This window comes from Cephus cinctus, unplaced genomic scaffold (genome assembly GCF_000341935.2).
Source record: "Cephus cinctus unplaced genomic scaffold, Ccin1 Ccin1_scaffold0457, whole genome shotgun sequence".
In the NCBI taxonomy this organism is placed as follows: domain Eukaryota; kingdom Metazoa; phylum Arthropoda; class Insecta; order Hymenoptera; family Cephidae; genus Cephus; species Cephus cinctus.
This window is the reverse complement of record NW_014333134.1, coordinates 22,528-43,358: the sequence shown is the minus strand read 5'-3', so window position 1 is coordinate 43,358 and position 20,831 is coordinate 22,528. Positions and strand designations below refer to the sequence as shown.

The 20,831-nt window shown below is 36.2% G+C and overlaps 2 protein-coding genes across 7 annotated transcripts; one reads left to right on the top strand and one right to left on the bottom strand.

Annotated features, from left to right (window-relative positions):
* On the bottom strand, nucleotides 1-3,527 carry LOC107267814 (guanine nucleotide-binding protein subunit gamma-e). 2 transcript variants are annotated; one of them, XM_015739938.2, is made up of 3 exons: nucleotides 3,386-3,527; nucleotides 2,550-2,680; nucleotides 1-735 (listed from the first exon to the last, which is right to left on the bottom strand). In XM_015739938.2, the coding sequence occupies exons 2-3, from the start codon at nucleotides 2,660-2,662 to the stop codon at nucleotides 630-632; spliced, it is 219 nt and encodes a 72-aa protein (XP_015595424.1). In that variant the 5' UTR covers nucleotides 2,663-2,680; nucleotides 3,386-3,527; the 3' UTR covers nucleotides 1-629. The 2 variants fall into 2 exon arrangements, with proteins under 2 accessions (XP_015595424.1, XP_015595425.1); XM_015739939.2 differs by lacking the exon at nucleotides 3,386-3,527 and adding an exon at nucleotides 3,054-3,371.
* A 434-nt stretch (nucleotides 3,528-3,961) lies between these two features.
* Nucleotides 3,962-18,971, top strand: LOC107267725 (probable RNA-binding protein CG14230). 5 transcript variants are annotated; one of them, XR_003059685.1, is made up of 11 exons: nucleotides 3,962-4,093; nucleotides 4,441-4,769; nucleotides 4,828-5,336; nucleotides 5,409-5,573; nucleotides 5,683-5,900; nucleotides 5,978-6,228; nucleotides 6,307-6,519; nucleotides 6,674-6,823; nucleotides 17,497-17,711; nucleotides 18,192-18,354; nucleotides 18,464-18,971. XR_003059685.1 is itself a non-coding variant. In XM_025085055.1 (9 exons), exons 2-8 carry the CDS (start codon nucleotides 4,577-4,579, stop codon nucleotides 6,817-6,819), a joined length of 1,695 nt encoding a protein of 564 aa, XP_024940823.1. In that variant the 5' UTR covers nucleotides 4,109-4,271; nucleotides 4,441-4,576; the 3' UTR covers nucleotides 6,820-6,823; nucleotides 11,585-11,872. The 5 variants fall into 5 exon arrangements, 2 of the variants coding, with proteins under 2 accessions (XP_024940823.1, XP_015595235.1); XR_003059683.1 differs by lacking the exon at nucleotides 3,962-4,093 and adding an exon at nucleotides 4,109-4,271; XR_003059684.1 differs by lacking the exon at nucleotides 3,962-4,093 and having other exon boundaries at nucleotides 4,306-4,769.
* Nucleotides 18,972-20,831: the final 1,860 nt, after the last annotated feature.

Here is a 20,831-nt window from a genome sequence, read left to right as displayed (position 1 = left end):
TTCTTCAATAGGATAATTATATATTTTCGTAAGAAATCGCGCGAGTACAATAATCGTAATGAGGATGAAAATGTACGGGATACACAGCCAGGATAAAGAAAGTGGTCATGATAAATATAATATGAAAGGTTACTTCCTATGATGGAACAGTATTAATAGATATAGCGTAACTATTAATTAACGAGCTACAAAAAATGAGTGATCGTGTAGTGGAGTGTTTGATCGAGTGATTGAGCGAGTGATCGAGTGACAAATATAAACGATAATAGATTCAGGTGGAAGCCTCACGGGGTGTATGCTCGAGGGGATCCACGATCAAGAAATAACAATAGATCTCTGATCTAAAGTAGGATCAGTCGATCGATCGTACAAAGTATTAACATTCGATTCTTTGGGCATCTGGTGCCGATCGACTGGAGGCTCATCGGCGCTTGATTTCTTTTTTTAAAATCAATCGATTGATCCGACCGGATATCATGTAACATTTGTGTCTGTGTATATGTGTATTATGTATCTCTGATGTGTCATATGTGGCCATATGTGACTTTGCCACCTCCGACTCGAGAGTGTCTGTTCGTTTGTTTCTTGGTGCCCTGATAGATCGGCATCATGGTGGGTGGCGAAAGCCTTTACATGATATTGCATTTTCCTTTCTCAGCCCATGGATTGTTCTTCTTATCGGGCGCGTGAATCAGCGGGTCGTTCTTCTCATTCTCCTCGACGTACTCTCGCATCCTGAGGATAAGAAAAAGGATTATGGACCATTAATTGAGATGATAGAAGGTTTCAGTGTTACACTTTAAGTATGAATTATTTGTAACCTTGATCAAAACCTTGTACCTTAATCTATATTTATATATTGTGCATTTAGGTTATGACTGCGCATGCGCTTGTTGGATATATTTATACATGCTCAGAAGTGAAAGGAAACGTTTGCGCTCCTGCTCCTGATCCTGCACGTCGTACACCTGCTCCTACGTTTGCGCTTTAATCCAATTGTGGAGGATAATGAGAGATTAGAAATTGAAACCGTGAGAAGTAGAGGTTAGAATTTGTACGGTAAGTCCCCTCCAAAGCGAAGATCCTCATAGAAGATGGAATCGGTGTAGTATTGTCCGTTATAACAAGCGGAAGTTCATGCAGAACAGTACTACTGGTAAAGGCTGGGCTCGACCTTCGGGTAAACATCGTTGTTACAGAGCTGAAGCAGCTTGCCTCAAATATTTATACCACTCTCTCTGGCCTCGAGAGCGAGAGGCGTTAAAGAGAACCAAATTAAAAGTATCGATAAAATAATGTAAGAGAATATGGGAAATCCATTGGTGTTGCTTTGTAACAATGACGATGTGTATCAATAAGAAGTGTCATGATAAGACTCTACAGATTTAATTGCACTTTCGATTACAACTTTCACTCGAATTTCCATCCAGCATTGATGGTTTTTGTATCCATCGACGTAGCTTCGCTTTTAGTACGCTTACCGCAGTGGCGCGCGCTGCCAATTTCTTCGCCCACATCGATCCATACGGATCAGGTGGTAATGGCGGCGAGGACGCCAAACGGAGAGAGACGGAAATCAAATAACGGAAAAGTAGAAATGAATTTTTCAAACGATTTATGCATCCCAATAAGCCTTGGAAATCTTCTGTCTCACTCAGTGAGTTCTGATCGTCGTAAAAATTTCAAAATCCGTTCGTCACAATGTGTCTCTTTGTCTTTCCTTTTTACTTCTTCATCGTCGTATCCTTTATGTACCTTGTTCTGTCCACCCGGAAGACTGGCCAGCGGATCTTTATCTTTTCCCGAAACGAATCGATCTGTAACGTCAGTGATAGATCACTCACTTTACCCAAGGAGATCTTGTTTGCCGTACGAAATAGGACAGCGTAATTCAACCTTGGCGGTAAACGTAAGTGTAAGCGTATATTGTCAAGGTGCGTATATGTAAAATGGAAGTATATCTGGGCGTGTCCCCGGATATGTGTCGATCGCGAATTATTCCATTTAAAAAAAAATAAATTCCTATTAGACCGCTCCATAACGCATCATCTGTCCTTCTCCGTTCGAAGTTCAACACGTATAAGAAATTTCTTAAGACTCGTGAACTTGAGAAGTCGTGCTTGATCTTGTAGAAATTATATACAGTTTAAAAGCCACTGGCAACCCACTTCATTTTGGTAGTTTATGTAATTCTTCATATTTTATGTTTCTACACGTCCGACTATTTAAAAGTATCCAAATATCTTATGAAAGGCCACTGGTTACTTAATTTCTCCATTCCACACTAAACACCTTCGATTCTGTTTACTTGCTTCATTACTTCTTCCTTTCCATTGCCACTTTAATGTTTCGTCAGGATGTAGCAAGTTTCATTGGTACACAGAGTCGATAATTATATTACAAGCATCCGACGAAGCAGGTGCACGCCGAGAGGATATAGCTATCGAAACTGGTAGTCAGGAGAGGGTGTATTTCTCTGGTTGGGAGTGCATAAGAGTAAGAGAGAGATGGGTATATAGGTATCGAGAAAGGCTTAATAAGGAACTTACGCCGCGATACTCTTGGAGAGAGGCCACCGTTCCATAGTAGCTTGATACTTCATGTTCTCAATCTGCTTCTTCAGTGCGTCCTTATCCATGGCGGCGAGTACACTGGGATCCATGGTAACAGTTGCACCCCCCTGTCGGGAGGAAAATCACGTAGCGCTTGCGCTTACCCCAAAATCAATATTACCATTAGAACTCCCTTCTGAACTCGCCCCCGCGTCTATCACCATACGAACATAGAATTTGCATTGCTGGCCAACGACAAACTTTATTACCGCAGATTGCCACCGGATGTCTAATTTTATTTTACTCCTTTTCAGTATTCTTATTTTTATTTTCTTATTCGCTCTCTTTACAACAATTCATAGGTATGAAAAAAGCACATAGGACGTGAAACAAGGTACCAGAGGAAGTACTCTTTGACTTAGATACCGGAAAGGTTGAGAAAAAACTTTCATCGAGTTAAAAAGTTCGCCACTATATGTATACATGCCTTATTTCACTCACCCCAGGAAGCTGCTAGTACAGCTTCTAGCGATTGGCGGAAGTTATCACTATTCCGGTTCGTTGAACTCTAATTGGTAATACTCGACAGCACTTACCGATCGCTATATAATCATTACGCTCGTTTAGAAGTTACACGTTTACGTAACAGATCGCTAATTTCTCAGAACTTCGTGAATGCGCTGGATGAATGAATTGCGCGGAATACGATTTATGGAACCGTTAGATTCACAGTGCTGACTATGGTGGTTGCGTACGATCGTTGGCCAGACATCATAACACGGTGACGAATGCAAAAGGGCAGTCCTACTCAGGGAACCGTTTTTCGTACTCACTCACTGGCTGTATGATGAAATTCTGAGGAGAGACAACAGTTAATGGGCTTCGTGACTTTCCGACTTTTCTCTAGGCCGAAGCCTCTGTGAGCTTGTAATCTAATTTGTTGCTGACTCGTCTATATGATGTATCGACGGATACTATTTACTTCGGTTGGATATTCCTATGTTATGTGTGTCAAACGTATTGGGCGTTTAAAAAGGATCTCATTATTATGTTATTGTCGTTAATTATCAATTTAACTAATTGTGGAAGTATTTAGAAATACCGATTTTCTAAAGAGCTTTTACGTAATCCTAAAGTATATAGTAAGTATGAACTGTATATACCCGGATGCCTATCGGTAATTCGTTACGGTCTTTCTAGAATTGACACATTTTTTAAAGACTGAAGAATTATGCCTGTTACATTACTTCTATTTTATTTCTTCAAGTTTCTTACGAAAGAATTCATAAAAAACTCAATCATCCAATATCTCTCACCACTTAGAATTTATGACCATTCAAGATGCCTTTTCACATTGAACGAACTAGTACAAGACGCATAACTCCGAAAATAAGATTTCTTATTGGCCAGAAACAGTAGCCATGTGACTGATCAGACCAGATCGGATGGATAACTTTGTCGTGATGATCGAATTTGACCAATGAAAAATCCGGATTTTTTAGTTATCCGTTTTGTACGACTAATCAGTTCAACGTAGGATGGTAACTTCCAAAATACATTATTTATAACATTGATTTTTTAAATTTTCAAGCGTTTTAAAGTAAACTTCTGGAAACGTTCTTATCAGCTTATTGCGCGCCAATTTTATTGCTACGGATTCGCTGTGTCTCTCATACACTTAAATACTGACGAATGGCTGCCTCTCTCGCACTCATTGAGGTACATGATATTTTATGTAAAAATCTCGAAATTACCTGTGCATTAATCAGTCAATCAAACTAATGATTTAATAATAGGACTGTGCACCTTTCCGAGTTTCTAAAATTTGTGATATAACATAAATCTGTTCTTCAGGTCTTTGAAAAGATTTCTTTGATATGGCTTTCAGACTGACCGCGGACAGTTCTGGTGTCGCCTCTATTCCACAGTTACATACCAAATTATAACCTCAACTAGTTCCGACCACGTGTTTTGTGAGGCCGGATTGTGGTCGAATACACTGTTTTTTGCATAATCCATAGAAAATGGAGAAAAGTTATAGACTTTATTTAAAAAATTTACCTTATGAAGTAAACGAGAATGAAGTTAAGAGTCTCTTTGAAGATTATGGAACTGTTGTAAATGTGGATATAAAGGAGAAAAAAGATGTTGAAGAAAATTGTGAAAGCAAATTTGCCTTTGTTGTGATACTAGCCACTGATAAGAATCTAAATGCTTGTAAGTAATAGATATAATATCATAGATTATCATATTAATATTGTGAACTCTATTTCAGGTTTTAAACATGTAAACACAGTTACATTGAATGGCAGAAGCTTGTCTGTTGTCATTGCTAAAGAAAGTTTCCTTGAACGTCTCAAAAGAGAACGACAAGAAGCTGCTGTGTCAAAATCTAAAGAGACAAGCAACACATTGAATAGTGTACCTCTTGAAATCGCTCCCATCAAATTGAAAATCAATCCTGTGAAAACTCCTACTAGTATTAAAATACAGAATGATCATGTTTCTAGTAGTTTTAAAAAAAGGAAGAATAATGAGGAAGAAGTAAAGGATATATGCATTGACCCTATGAATCAAGATTGGGAAGATGATATGAACTGGAAAGAAAAACATTCCAAGATTGATATTAAATCACCAGAGAAAAATAATGTAAATCATGTATTTATAGACGTTCCTAAGAAAGAAATGACCATCTCTGAGAAAAAAAGAATACAATCGTTGAAGGAGAAGAAATTAATTTTCAAAGCTAAAGAGCAAATGATTCGAGATGCATTGAAATCTGTGGTAGGTATAATAGTTGTACAAGCAATGCTCCAATATTATTGTTGTTTAAATAATCAGTCATAACGTTTTTAGGATAAAGCCCAAAATAAAAAAATCGTTTTCGAGGATGACGTAGGCCAAGAGGATGATGCAAAGAAAAATGGAAAAGATAGAAAATTATTGTTTGATGATGCTGAAGATGTTGAAGCTAACTGGGATGAAAATCAATTTGAGATTAAAAATAAAACAAAGGAAAAGGTATTTTACTTCTTATATCAATAAATTCAGTAATTCCCGTTATCACTATCATATGTTAATATTATTCTGCTATTATTTAGCTATTATTATTTTCCTATAATTTTCTTAGTTATCGATGTTACAAGCAAAATTGGGACACGACAAACGTTTTACTCTTGATGAGCGTTTTATCGATGATGATGAGGTAACACACGAATCTGAATTACAAGAAAAAGTAGAGTCTAGTTTGGAGGATGAGAAAAAATGGCAACTAGATATACTACAAAATGTTTTAGGAAAGCCAATTAAATCTCGAACAGAAAGCAATGCTCCAACAAATTTAAAAAGGTTTGACGTCTCTATTGATAATCGTAAATCGCACTTTTAAGCACTTCCAAAAATAAATATGTTGTTGCAATTTCTAGAAAGGGTCAAATGATACGATATGACCCAACTGAAAACAATCATTATAAATATGAAGTTCCAATTGAAACCTCTGTGCCAAAGAAATCAGAAAAAAAGAAACGAAAAATCAGTGTTACTGAGAATGAAGAACCAGCTGTTCCTGTATCGAAGGATGTATTCTACAATGTATCTGATAGACTGGCTGACAGCTTAAAACAAGATAATGAATTTAGTTTATTAAAAACTTTTGCTAGAGAACCAACCAACACAGGTGAGATTTCAGTTAAAGATCATTTTGATCAAATAAAATTTAAGTGACAGTCTAATACGATATTAAACTTGTTTTCAGTAAATGAACCTGAAGCAGAATCCTACAGCAAGTCAAACTTTCAATTTGATTTTAACAAAATGAATCCATTTAAATATGATTCATCCGACAACGAAGATCACGGTGATGATAATCAAGAAACATCAACCGGTGATAATGAAAAAATAAATTCAAAGATTTCGCATGGATGGAATGATCGATTTTTCTTTGCGATCGATGATGTTCGCTTTCATGGTACGTATAATCAATGTAATTCCGTAGTTGGTCCCTGTGGAGTTGGCATAAAACCATTTTAGAAGAAGGAAACGAAATAATCAATGTAATGAACTTTTACTTATTATTTTTGCTATTGAAATAGTTTATACTACAGTTTATATATGCTCCTTAGATACCGACAAATTTTTCAACAAAGAAGCAGCTCCTCGCAAAGAGTTTGAGAATCTTAGGCGTGAATTAAAACAAATAGTACGTACAAAGATACGTAATAATACAAAGAAAACTACCTCCTGGACTAAAAGGAAAACAAAGAAATAAAAGTGTAATGTATTTTCTCATTATTCAATTAAATTATTAGCCTTAAATAATATCTGTTTTATTTGAATAAATTGGTTCACATAACGGAATGATTCAACATCTCATTTAAGATTATATGACCCTTAGCATAATAAATGTGAAAGAGCCATAAATGGAACAATATTCGTAATAGCACTGTATATCATTCATTCCTTCCGCTGCCTGGAAAACCGCATAAATCTTCTATCCTACAGTATTAGTCGGTTTGTCAGGAATCCTCTCATTGTATCCTGCTTTTTCCAGTTATTCTCCACTAATTGTAATCCTAATCCATTTACTCTATTGAAATATATCGTATATACGATATAGGTACTTCACTAATCCCCATCCTTTACCATGATTCAGATCAATATTTTTACCTTCATCATCGTATTAATTACTACTAGATGAAATGTGTGATCAAAAGTTATTCATGAGACGTATACTTACACACTAGAACTTTATACACTATATACACTTTATACACTGTCCATCCATAGAGGCAGCCATCTTGTTGTTAATCTTGTAAACTCCAACAGCTTATTGCAATATAGTAATCCATTATGGGATATCTGCTACGTTCCACCTCCCCTATACACATACACAGCCTACGTATATACATTGTATATACAAATAGAGTCACTTATGCCTATAGCCAGTCCTACTCGCTAAACACACTATCTATTACATACTACATAATTCATGTTATTGTTACGTATATCAACCTTCATTTCTAAACAGAAGAATAACGTAGCCGACAGGAAGCATAATTGCAGACTCAGCACGTTACCCAGTGCATTGCCCGTGCCACCTACCCAGCTGGTTAGCTGAGTGCATTCCTAACGTCCTAACCGTACCTAGAGCATCAGCAAAAATCGACTATATAAGCAGCCAAAATCATGGCACAGACGCTCAGAAAATCATTCAATTTCACGCGTAAAAGATCGGACTGCACGTTGTCACTCGTGGCTCTAACCGTTAGAGTATTAGATTCAGTGTAGTATTCGCAATCTGGCCTAGGTACGGATTCGTTATTACATACCCTAGGGAACAAGCTGGATCGGTTACCGGGCAAAATAGAGCTGCATAGACTACTCTTTCCGAATATCGCATAGTTTTGATAGATTTCTGTTCCACCAAATTTCATCTTGCCTTAACCTCACACACAGTTAGGTTTTGTTATCCGATATTTCTCATAATAGAAACACTATACACGACAATTAATAGAAAACTTTTAAATTGGTTGTAACAATATATCGTAAACTCACATTTTACTCGCGTTTTTAAATATCTCTTACCCATCCTCAACATTTCAGAGAATATCTGCCCACGTTGGAATAGCAAGGCGTGTTTCAACACCTTAAACGAGCAGCGAACCCACCATTGAGTGTATTCTTACCGCTCGGAATTCACTCAAACATTATTCACGTTACCTCCGGTCGTTTCTTTTTTTTTGGTTACTTCTAAATTTTTGTTATCAAATTTAAAGGCCTCGCTAGCCACTACGGCCTACGTAACATTATACAACTGTAATTATAATGTCATATAGATTAATCACCCATATATGTAATCGACCTTTATGATTTTTGCTTGCTAATATGGTTTGCTTTATATTCTGCTTATAATCACGATTATTTTATATCATGCTTTCCATTGTCATCCATATTTCATGGACTATATTATTTCCGTTATATTAGGTGAGTGAATTAAATTTTACAGTTTTCATAGAAACTTACGGCTTTATTAAAAATAAACAAAAAAAATCAATTCGGGTAATATTCTCCGTTGTTTTCGACGAGCCTCCGACATCGATGTAGTAGCATACGAATGACACCCCAGTAAAAGCTGGCTGGTTTCGAGGCGATAAAGTCATCGATAAATTTGTTGATATTTTTAACTTTTTAGAATCGGCTTTCTGCTAAACGGTGCGCTATTGATCGGCATACGTGATAGTCAAAAGGGTCCATGTCTGGTGAATACGCTGGATGTGGGAGAACTTCCCACCCAAAGTTTAAGATAAGTTTTTGGGTTGCGAAAGCAACGTGTGGTCGAACGTTATGATGCAGGAGAATGACTTTTCACCTTCTGTGTCCTGTAAATGGCCCTTTTTGTTTGATTTCATTGCTCAAACGGTCTGATTGGCAGTGATCATATAACTCGGTTCTAGGAGTTCATAATAAAGGACACACTTCATATCCTACTAGATACACAGAAGCCATTTCGGTTGAGGCGTTAATGTTGTTGGTTCTCCAGGATCAACCCATGATTTTTTTTGTGGTTAGAATTGTCATGTAAAAGCCATTTTTTATCTCATCACGATTTTCCAGAGAAAGTCCTTTTGTTGTCTAGCGAGCAGTGAAAGGCCTGTGTTCGTCCGTGTTGAAGGTTATGTACGCTCAGTTTATGTGGGACCCATCTTCCTACTTTCTGTATTTTTCCCACTGCATGTCTTCTCGATCAACTCCTAGTGTTGTTGCATGTTCTTCCTGCGTTTTTGCCGAATTTTGAGCAAATAATGCTTCTAAATAATCCAAAAATTGTTGAGACTATCCAGGACGCGCACTATCAGTGAGATCGAAATCATTTTATTTAAAACGTTTAAACTAATAATTACACGTTTCGTAGGACACAATATTCTTCCCGAGATCAGAAAAAATTGATTCGCACGTTTCGGTGGCGTTTTTTGATCGATGCAATAACAATGTGCAGTCTATCGATTGCCATTGCCATTACTATTTCGTGAGGTTGTGTTTTTCGCCCAGTTTATTCATAAAACGTCTTGAAAAGGACGTCAATATCAAACTTTAAAACCCAAAAGAACCCTAAGTTATTACTATTAAAGTTAATACAAAAACGCTGGAATTGAACTTAACCCGGTTTAAAAATATCAAAACTTAACAAAATGGCACGGTTTTTAAATCGAGTTCGATTTTTTTGTGAAAAATGTCCGTTATTTGCAAAAAAATAAAAATGTTTGAAAATGTATACAAAATTTCATTATGATCGATCAATTAGTTTTTGAGTTATATTACACGTGAATCTTGCAAACGTAGTTTTGAGAAAAACGCGTTTAAAGTTTTGATAAGTAAAAACTCTATGAAATGACTTACCGGCTAATCAGCGATTCCTGCGCCATACAATAATACTTTCTTTTCCTCGAAATGCTCATTCTCAGCAAGCTGAGCTTCTCCTCGGGCTTTTCGAGATTCTTTTGATTCAGAACTGCTGCGTCGATTCTGTCGAACAATTCGCTTATTATCGCTGTCTTCAGCGTACGACTTACAGTGTCACCCAATGACTAAGTCCAGATCATCCATAATGCGAAGAATTATTGAAGTATATCCTTCATTGAATATACCTGCAGCTAAAAATGCTGCTATTTCAATTATTTTCAACTCCGAATGCAAGTGTTTCGGAGCGAAGCGCCAAACGGTTGCATTGAAACTTTCATAAACATCGCTGCAGTAAATTATCTTGAGAAAGATCTTAAAAAATTGGCAGAATATTGACAAAAGCGGAGACCTGTGTCTGATCTGACCTGAAATGTGAGAACACCGAGCGGATGGCTCATGCTCTTTTAATATAACTCAAAAACGGCTTCAAATTTCAGTGAAAAATTTGCATAGTATATTCTTAAGATGTTATACTAACGTTTTATGTATAAAAAGTCGATTTTTTGAAGCTTCTACATGTAGTTAGTTGAAGCCCCTTAACTTCATTTGGGCCATATAGAATGTTGTTTTTGACACTTTGTGAATTAGTTTAAGACGTTTGCACAATTAGCTTAGCTGTTATAATGCATCACGCTTTTCTATATATGTATAATGCTTTGCTTGAAATTCAGTGGCGACTTTTCTTAACTCTTGCTTCTTTTTCATACTACCTAATAGACTTGCTGTCATTTTCAATATAGCTCAGGTGCGTCAGACTCACGCTTTTGGTGTGTTGTTTCTTTCTTTCCGGCTTATTTGCTCTGCTAGACGCTATGACGCTTCCTATCAGCTAGCTCCTTAGAAAGGCTTCAGTAAATTTTTAACCTACTTACTCCTCCCCTTAACCTTTACAAGGCCAAAATTTTCGACTAAAATTAGTTGTCCTTTCACCTTGAAAATCTATAAAAGCCAAATTTGTTAAAAATTTATACGAAAGACATGTTGCATCCAATATTTGGGTTTCTTTCGGAACCCGAAAGAGTCCGGGTCCGTTCTCTAAAAAAAGTTAATCTCTGCGTTTTAGTGACAGCCTTTTTTCCTTGGTGAGACTAGATTAAGTTTTGATGCTACTTTAGTTCTATTTTGGTCCCTCTTAGGTCGTTGAGGTAAATCTTGATTTCGTTAATTAATATAGTCCTAATTTTTTTTGAGATTTTGACAAACAGACGACTCTTATGATTGATTGGAGTGTCGTCTACTTCCGTTGTGTTAACACTTTACCGACTGGTAGCCTATTTATCGGCTTTTTTTTCGCTAATGCTTATCGACCGATAGCATATTAATCTGTGGCCGAGTGAGCGGTGGGAAGTACCGTAGGGAAGTTACCATCAAAAGATAAAAATTTATGTTTTTAATGACTGAAAAATTGTTCCTTAAATACTTCTTATGTTTTCCTAATTGCTCCGCTGCGGTTATACAATGATTAAAAAATATTCATTAAAATAGAAAAATATTTTTTGTATTACTACTCCATATAACCAAACAGATTTTCATATGATTTTCTTAATGAATTAGTTGCTCTCAATTTGCTCCAGTTTGCATCTGTGACAGGTGCATTGGAAGATAAGCCGAGAGTGCTGCACTTGAGCAATCGGAGCCATGAGGTACCAAGTTCGCAGCCGGGTATAATTAAATGTGGCGCCATATACCATGTGTGGCGACCAACGAGGCAGCAGCCAATCAGAGGCGAGGACGCCCGCAGCTGTGGCGCCCCCAGGATCAGGCGCTGGAAGAAGCTTCTAGTCGTCTCGCACCTGGCACAACAGCTTGACTGTTTTCCTGTAACGTCAATTATCAATAAATATACTGTGTGTTTTGTATGATCTCCTGTGATACTTACTCACCTGCATCGCCGGCCACACATGCTCGGGAGGTGGTGCCCCCCCATCGGCGAAAATTCAAATTATTGCAAATTCATGTTATTTGATTTCGATCATTATATTTTCTGAACTATAAGTACTAAAAATTTTATGGAAAAATGGAAAAACAAATTTAAGTTTTAATATCTAACTTCATTGATTTAATTAATTATTTTATGTAACTCATGCATGAAAAACACTACTTTTCGTGCCTCCGAAGTGTGGCGAAAATGGCGCTTTATATCTATGGATACGATAAAAATGCTGCGCATGCGCAAATCGGTCCAATTTTACATTATCGCACTAGTGCTTTCTTCTCACACTAGTGCGATAAAGTAAACTTTGTTTTCGCGCGCTGTCATGAAATGCATTCACTTTGGAAGCCTTCCTTGCTTTCTTATGGCTGCCTCGTCTAACGAAGAGATGTTCCAGTCACTTTGGAGGCACAAAAAGTAGCCTTTTTAATGCATTCGTTACAGAAAATATTATGCGATACTGGTACAATAAAGCGAACATTATACGCAGTTCGTGAAGTTTGTCACACTCGCCGTACTCGTAAAACAAACAGCACTCGCCTTCGGCTCGTGCCGTTGTGTTACTCGTGTGCGGCTCGTGCGACCGACTTCACCGCCTGCCAAAAAATTTCATTATTTCATTCATTTTTATTTCATTTCATATTATTTCAAAACGGTCCACTTTCAAATTTTCAGGCAATATTCTCCGTAATATAATAACAAATTACCGAAAAAAATATTTAATTTGACTTAAAAATTTATTTAAAAATATTCAAATTTTGAAATAATACAAATTGTTGCATAACAATTATTAAACGACCGAATTTTCGACCACTAAAACGTGGACTTCAAAGTGAACCCTATTGCATATTTTGTCCTCCAGTGCTTTGCTTTTCGTCTAAAAGTGGGCGATGTACGATACATTTAAAGAAGAACCGGTTTTTTGGAATCAATAAATTAAAAGTTCGATATTTTTAAAATTCTTCATATCGTATTGAAATTAAAAAAATACAGTTTATTTCTTTCTCCTCAAGAACAAGGGAAACAATTTTCAGGAGAATTAAAAATTTGGTTTTAAATCTGACCCATATGTATTGTGACGTTATTTCACGTCACGAGTCTGGAATAAGTTGACTGTCGTGTTTATCATTCGTGACATAAATTGCCGGCCAAGAACTCCAGGGTCACAATTATTGCAAATATCGAACATTAGGTTAATTTCTTTTGTAAAACCATTTCATGCATTACGAATTCGGCCACAACATCCAACATCTACACGTCACTGGAGGAGAATCACCACGAGGCTACAGCTGGGATAGTGGGTGACGATCCAAAATCAATAGACGCCTCCACCCCGCCGCCAACGAGACCCCAATTGAATAGGGGGTCGGCATCGAAGAAGGTATCGCCATGGACCGTTTCGTTCTTCTCGTTACGGCCGGTATCGATGTCCCGAAAGGGAAGGCATGAACAGTACTGAAGAGGACGGGGAGCAGGAGCTACCCCGGCGTGAGATTTCGTGAACTCCGCCACCTAGCCCTCCCGACCTGGTCCGGACGAAGAACACCACCAGAGCGACCTGGACACGCTGAAGCTACGGCAGCGAGCTAGTGACAGTTTTGAAGATCCCGATTTACTTATTCCAGTTTTGACCGACTTCCGGTGCATCGCATATCAGCGATTGTTAGTAGGCTCCGGCAATTAATTATTCCCAAAAAAAAAACACTCAGGGCACCTCCAGGCATCGCCCACTTTCCGGTCCAAAAGCAATTCTGGGACACCCTGTATGTATACCTAAAGGCCCGAAAAAAATGTCGAAATTCGGATTTTTTTTTCTGAGCAAAGATTGGTGAAAATGAAATGCATCTTTTTTACACAAAGGTACATCTATTGAGAACCTTTGAAAGAAAGTCATGAAAAAGTATAGAAAGAAAAAAGTATGACCTCCGGCAGATGATGCAATTTTATTCGTGATGTTTGGCGGTGCACTCTCCAGCTGAAACGGTTCATCTGCAATCTAAAAACCAAACGAGTTATTCCAGTTAAGTAATAATAAATAGGAGGCTATGACGATTGTTGGTTTTTTAAATCTTTATTTTACAAAATGGGGACGAATTGAATCTCGAGCATAAAAATCTATGGAAAAAGTCATCATGTTTACGTTACTATTAAAAAATGAAGATCGATTTAAAGAAAAGTGAAATTGTCAACGACCCTTAAATATTTCTTCTTGTATTTCGTGTAAATTTCAAATGAATTCATTGAGTGGTTCTTGAGATATGATATCCAGCGACTTCGAAAACAGAATTTTGAGAAAAACATATTTAAAGTTTGAAGTATGGTGTTGTTATTTTTCCGCGAAGAATTTTTAACTTCATCTCTAGTCGTTAATTCCAAGACAATATGAATTATCCTCAGCAGCAATTGCAACTTCATACGTCTGCGAGCAATTCTTCCTTCGCGCGTCACCTCCTGAGTTCGAATTTCGAATTCGAAAAAAAATACCGCGCGAGGTAGCGAAACCCGACGCTCGCTCGGCCGACTGTTAGAAGCTGTAGCTCAGTCAATTTTGGAAATACCTCAATTAAATTTTTAGGGAATATAGCGAAAAGGTGATACTACCGAGTAACTATATTTTTGGAAAATGAAATTTTTTGACCCACCTACGTAGATTTAGCCCCTTAAAATAAAGGAATCAAGAGACTCAATCGAGTTTCGTTATAAGTACAGGCACCTGACAGACAGATACTCTTTACCAGAAGGAACTCTGTTGCCAAAATCGACAATCTACAGTAGAGGCTACCGGCGGTAAAGATTTGCAACTTTACGAAGGGAAAACTTGCGTTATTGAGAAGTTTCACGGAGATCTTTAAAAACTTTATTAAACTTATTACAGTGCCTTAAAGAGCGTACTCACACTATATGGAGTTGAGGGCTATAAATAGCTTTACCGTGCAGTGGTCAAATTGTTATTTTTTACGCGTTAGCATAATTTTCTCTCATTTCTTCAATGATGCAAAAAGTTCCATATTGGCCTGCCCGACGTTGCTTTCCACTTTTTAAAATCTATTAACATATATTTTCAGAGAAAAACACCCGATGGAGAAGATCCGACCCAGGTTGCTGTGCGTTTATCAGGCAAGCCTTAACATTAACAGAAGTTCCAGAATAAGGTGCATCGATTATGTTGGCATCTTTATCGCAAAATACCTAAAAGCAGTATGAAAAGGCAATCAAGGTATGGTGGGACTTTATCCGAGGGTCGATATTTCCCCATTTGGATATTTCCTATTCTATACAATTCTTTATAGAGTTAGTCATAAAGATCAGTTCATATAGTTCTCTGAATACTGTGATATCTTACTTATATAGATCAGTGATCTCATTAATCATGAAAAATGAATTGGACAAAGATATGATAATATTCCCTGTAAAGAAATAGCGAGCTTAAAACCTAAAAGCCAAAATATTTCAAAATTTAGGATTCCAGTTTGGTCTTACAATATCTATTGTAACCAAATGAAGACTTATGATTGAAAATGCTAACCAAAATATTGTTAATCGTGTTAGCTCTTATTACTGCTTAAGGGGCTCAAACATTATTTAAGATCAGATTGGCGACATATCGAAGATCACGGTTGCTGATACATCGTTTCAATTCAGAATATCTGGTCGTATTAAGACACCAAGGCAAAATCGACATCAAATGATTCCAGATAGATCCTTGTTTGTGGAAAAGTCAAGATTATGTGTAACGTCGTTATTTGTAATTTTCATTGGTCAGGTGTGTTATAATGTTCAAAAATAATTATGAAAACATATTTTAAAACACGAAGAAAATGGAAAAACGAGGAAATTAGAGGACATATCATTTTTATATAAAATAGTGAAATATTTATAATATTAATACAAGAAAATAGGGTCTAATAGTTGGAAACTTGGATTAATTAAATCTGAAACATTTCCCTTTCAATATTATAACCGTTCATTTAATTCCATGTATTATACGTAACATGGATGATATATAAAATAGCCCTTTTGTCTTTACCAATTTGAACTATATTGTATATTATAAAAGAAGAAATACAAAACGCGATATAATTAATTTAACATACTATTATCTATAATTGATTTAACATTCTCTGTAAACTTATTTGGTCAATACCTGTTATCTATGGTAGCCTGTACGTAGTGCTTTTGTTTATCCGATACGTTTCATTCAAATGACAATTGGCAAAAAGGGCCAATATTTGCCGCTTACCGGACAGGACAAAGCACTGTTTCAGCAGTGGGAGTTACCTGGACTATAGCGCTATCATTCACGCATTAAATTCGGCGCGAAATATAAAATGATCGTTACAGTTTGAAGAAGTTATTATTTTGAACTACGAATAAGAGTATGGTGTAATAACGGGAATAGCTTTCATTTTGTTTAAATTATGTATATAAATATAGGTAAATAGAAATCGTTTTTTAAAAATATTTTCTGCATTACCGACACAAGATATACATGGGAACCTATACATCGCAACCTTGTTATACCAACGGAGTGCTAATCGGGTGTCATCTCCCGGCCGCTAATAGCATTATTCAACAACCGTTCTGTGGGGCTTACAGTTATAATGATAGTATTAATAAATTATGACTGAATTAGTAGTAAAATATTGCTGCATGAGTGAGATATATTTTTATAGCTGCAACAGCTATATTACAGCTATACATATAATTACTAAAAAAATAGCAACAAATATATAATTGCGTGGATCATTATATTTTGACTATTTTCACCATGTCACATTTAAATGTTGGAAGTACGTAAGGAAAGATATGACTGCGTCAGTTATTTCATTATGGTTAACCTAACAAAAATAACACAATCTTTTATGAATATTTTCAGCAGCAATACCATATCTCTGTCACTATCTTAATCATATTGTATGACTATAGTGATCATGAATATGATTGATACTACTATAAAAGATTTTTCATGTGGAATTGTTCCAACGTCATTATTTCTTTATTTATCCAATTCATCTCTGTATATTTTTAGGATGACGATTACGTAAGATCCTCCTGCAATGTTTCCTGCCCTACAACCTGAGCAGCAGATTCGAAGTTGGTAGAGGAAAGCGAGGCAAAGCAGACTTCTGGGGTAAAACGGACAGCGTGCTCAATAATTCCAAATTGCTGGGAAAATGATTTCTATATTTTTATTAGACTTTCTATGGATAACAAAAGTTTGGAGATATAACCTCGAAAAGGAAATCATAAAAAAATGCTTCTTTTTATGCCGCGCTCTTTTTTCTTACGCAAATATACTTCCTTTTCTATATAACAATATGAGACATCGACAGTTTATTTGCTGGTTGCAATATGCCCGTTTCACCCTGGCTGCCTTTAGTGCTCGTTTTGCCCCGCACACCTTTATAAGTTAAATTAACGAGGGATTTTAAACGGCTTGCTATGATATCAGTAAGGTATAACTGTAGTTATATCCTATTGATACGTAATTAATAATTTGATTTTCAATATTCAATATCGATGTATCTTATTTATATTGATGATCCGTTCAAGGTGGTTTCCGTGACCATGGTCCCACTCCGATGGCACGCACGTATTTGCAAGTATGTCCAGTGAGCGGTGGTTCCCCGGGTTCGATTAATGGGGCTAATTCTTAGAAATACATGCATAAATGTTTTATATATCATTATTGAATCATATATAAAGAAGAACCAACAGGCAAAATGTTATCCATTACTCCAAGATCCTCGAGCGTGAAGATACACGTGGTAAGCATCGCTTAAGATTAAACCTGATAATTTCTCTATCAAAGCGCACGTGTCAGTGCATAAAATGTTTATTACAAAGTATGCATATGCATGGTTTTGAATTAAATATATTTTATTTTTTTATTTAAACATATATTTACGTTATTTCAGGGGAAACCACATGTGGTTTGCTTAGAATTAAAAAAAAAACAATGAATTCGTGAACCAACTAGTGTCTTTGTAAACCATTAAACTAGAAAGAAAAACAAAGTAATAATTATATTATTATTCGTTACGGTTAGTAAGAAAGGAATATTCGAATTTGAGTAATATAGAAACTTGTATATTTTTGATGTAATAAGGTCATGTTAATAAATTCCAAATTTAGAATTATGTATCTTTCTTTAGTTGAGTTCAGCCTACAATCAGATTCATATCAGTCTTGAAAAGGCTTTATAAAATTTTATCTGTGATGAATAAACTATATTTACATTTTTACAGAGAAACAACAGAAACAAAGATGAAGAAGTTTGTTGCTTTGCTGGCGATTGTCGCAATTTATGCAATGGTTGTCTCAGCCGAACCTGCGCGTCCAGGAAGTCAGTATACAACGAAACGACCAGTTCAGCCCATCCGGCCTGTCAACAAGCCCACACCTCACCCGGTAAGTACATGCGGGTTAAAATGATAAACTGCACTATCGTTATAAAGTCATAATGTATTTCGCTATAAAGAAAATTGTCTAAAGTAAAAAAATGGATATTTCATTTCAGCGTATCCGCCGTGAAGCATCTGAAGACGGAAACCGCAAACCTGCATCGGCACCAGGTCGAAAAATAAAGCCCCTAATTTCCTTGACTGAAGATGAATATCGCAGAATAAATGGTTTACCTCCAAAGCCTAAGGTGGCTGCTGTTCATCATTGAAACACGTTATTGAATAAGACTACAAAATTAACGTGTTATATTTTGAATGCCCCTAATAAATATTTAACCAAACGCTAATAATTTACTATTAGTACACCTAGCATATCTTGGAAAACTCAAATACATACTTTTTAACTGTCAATTGTTTTTAGCAATACTGGATGTCTTTTAAAATTGTTTAAATCAACCTGTAAATCCAACTTATATGTCATATATTTTATTTATATCAGCATTTGTTTTAACGAAAATCTTGTGATCTATGTGGGACTGTTTTATGAATTGTGCGTGTGGAATAGACGCGAAGGAATAATTAAACAATAATAATAAATAATAAAAAATAATAAAGTAATTTTAAGAGCGTTGTTTCAGCTTTGGTCACCACGTCACAAATAACGTAGTCCACAATTTCGCGTTAGAGTAATTCTTTTCAATTGCCCATTTGCAGCATTATACATTTGCCAGCACTAGGTGCCATTGCTTGCCGGTATAGATATAAGAAACAGAATTCTATCGTATAATTTCCTTGAGTTAATCATAGCAGTAGTCAGGAGGAGAAAATATTAGAGATTATTCCCTTTGACATTCCGCGAACCCTAGACTACATACAGCAAGAGTTAGCAGATAGGCATCCAGAGAAATACTCTTTTAGGCACGACGAATAGCCACAGGCCTAAAATAAGAAACGCAAGTACCAGCAAGCCATTAGTTAAGCTACCAGTGAATTAAATTAAATCGAATTAAGCATTAGCACATTTTAATATGAAATATCGTTATCCCTACCAAAATTAACGCATCCCTTCCGAGGATATAAACAGCATCTTCCTCGATAGGGATCATTGATCTCTGATCATTCTATTCTGATAACTCGTTTAGTTCAAGACGGAAAATCCTAAGTAGAAATCGAGAATGCGACAAGAAGCATCAAGTTGAACAGTATTAGAAGCTATTAAAAAATCTATGTTGCTTCCTTATAAATTCATCATCCTTGCAATACATCTTTATAAATTCCTCGATTTTAGACAGCACAGTATCTCGTCTAATTGTAAGTATCATGAAGCATAGCTGCAGCAAAGGCACTGTGATGGAGCTCTTAGGAATCTATCGATTCCTCTACCGAAATCTCTAGGTTCGTTCCCCAACGTCATTGTGATTAATAGCTGTTTGAGCTATGGTATTCCCAAGCTTCTCCACGTCTAATACCTTTTAATACCCGGGAAGATTTCTTGAAGTAACTGCATCAACCTACAGGGAAGTTATTGTAATAGAACTGTCAAGACTGCAGGGCAGGGTAAACATTTTAGGTATGGGACATATTATCGATTGATCATTTTACATGGTCCATGTAAGATTTCGTACAGGTACGTCTAGCGAGACTGTTCCGTACTTCACTTTTATTACGAAGAATAACTTCAGACTACGGAATAGATCCAAAAATCTGACAATGATCTTTCCCGTACAATCAATACGACTTGGATCCGAAATGGATTTAGGTATGATCTTCGTACATTAAGAAATTAGACCATTATAGATCATTTATGGATCGTTCATAGATCATAGATTCAAGCTATATTCACTTCGCGGGAAAGATCATTCTCGCACCAATTTTGGATCCATCTCGTAGTGTGAAATTATCTTTTATAGATTGAAACATGATCTGCTGTGAAATATAAATAATTGGAAGTACCGCTCAGTCTCATCAGATGTACCTATGCGCGATCTTATAAGGACCATAGGAAACGATCAATCAGTAATCCATTCCATACCTCAAATTTTTACCCAGGAGTGTTCATCAGCCACAAACATTATTTCTAAAAATCACAAATTTCTGCCAACAGGGATTATAGTGATCATATATGGTTCTAAATCATTACCTGCCTTATTTTACACCGGATTACACCAGAAAGATTATATGTTGTGTTTTATTGCCATTCTAGCCATAAATATTAGCACAGAGAACTGATATATAAATACTTTCTATCGTGTCGTCTATCGATCTAGTAGAAATAATATATAAGATTATAAGAGTGCGTGTAAGAGTGTATGGAAAAATGATAAGTGATCTTGCAGTCTAAAATTTGTAGGATAATAAACCATAGTGTGATTTTCTTTTACAATAAGTGTCATGTTGTATAAAGATGACTGCCCATTGCATAAATCTATTAAAAATTCACCTGATTTCTACACCTAAACTATTACGAAATATTTGGCACTGTTA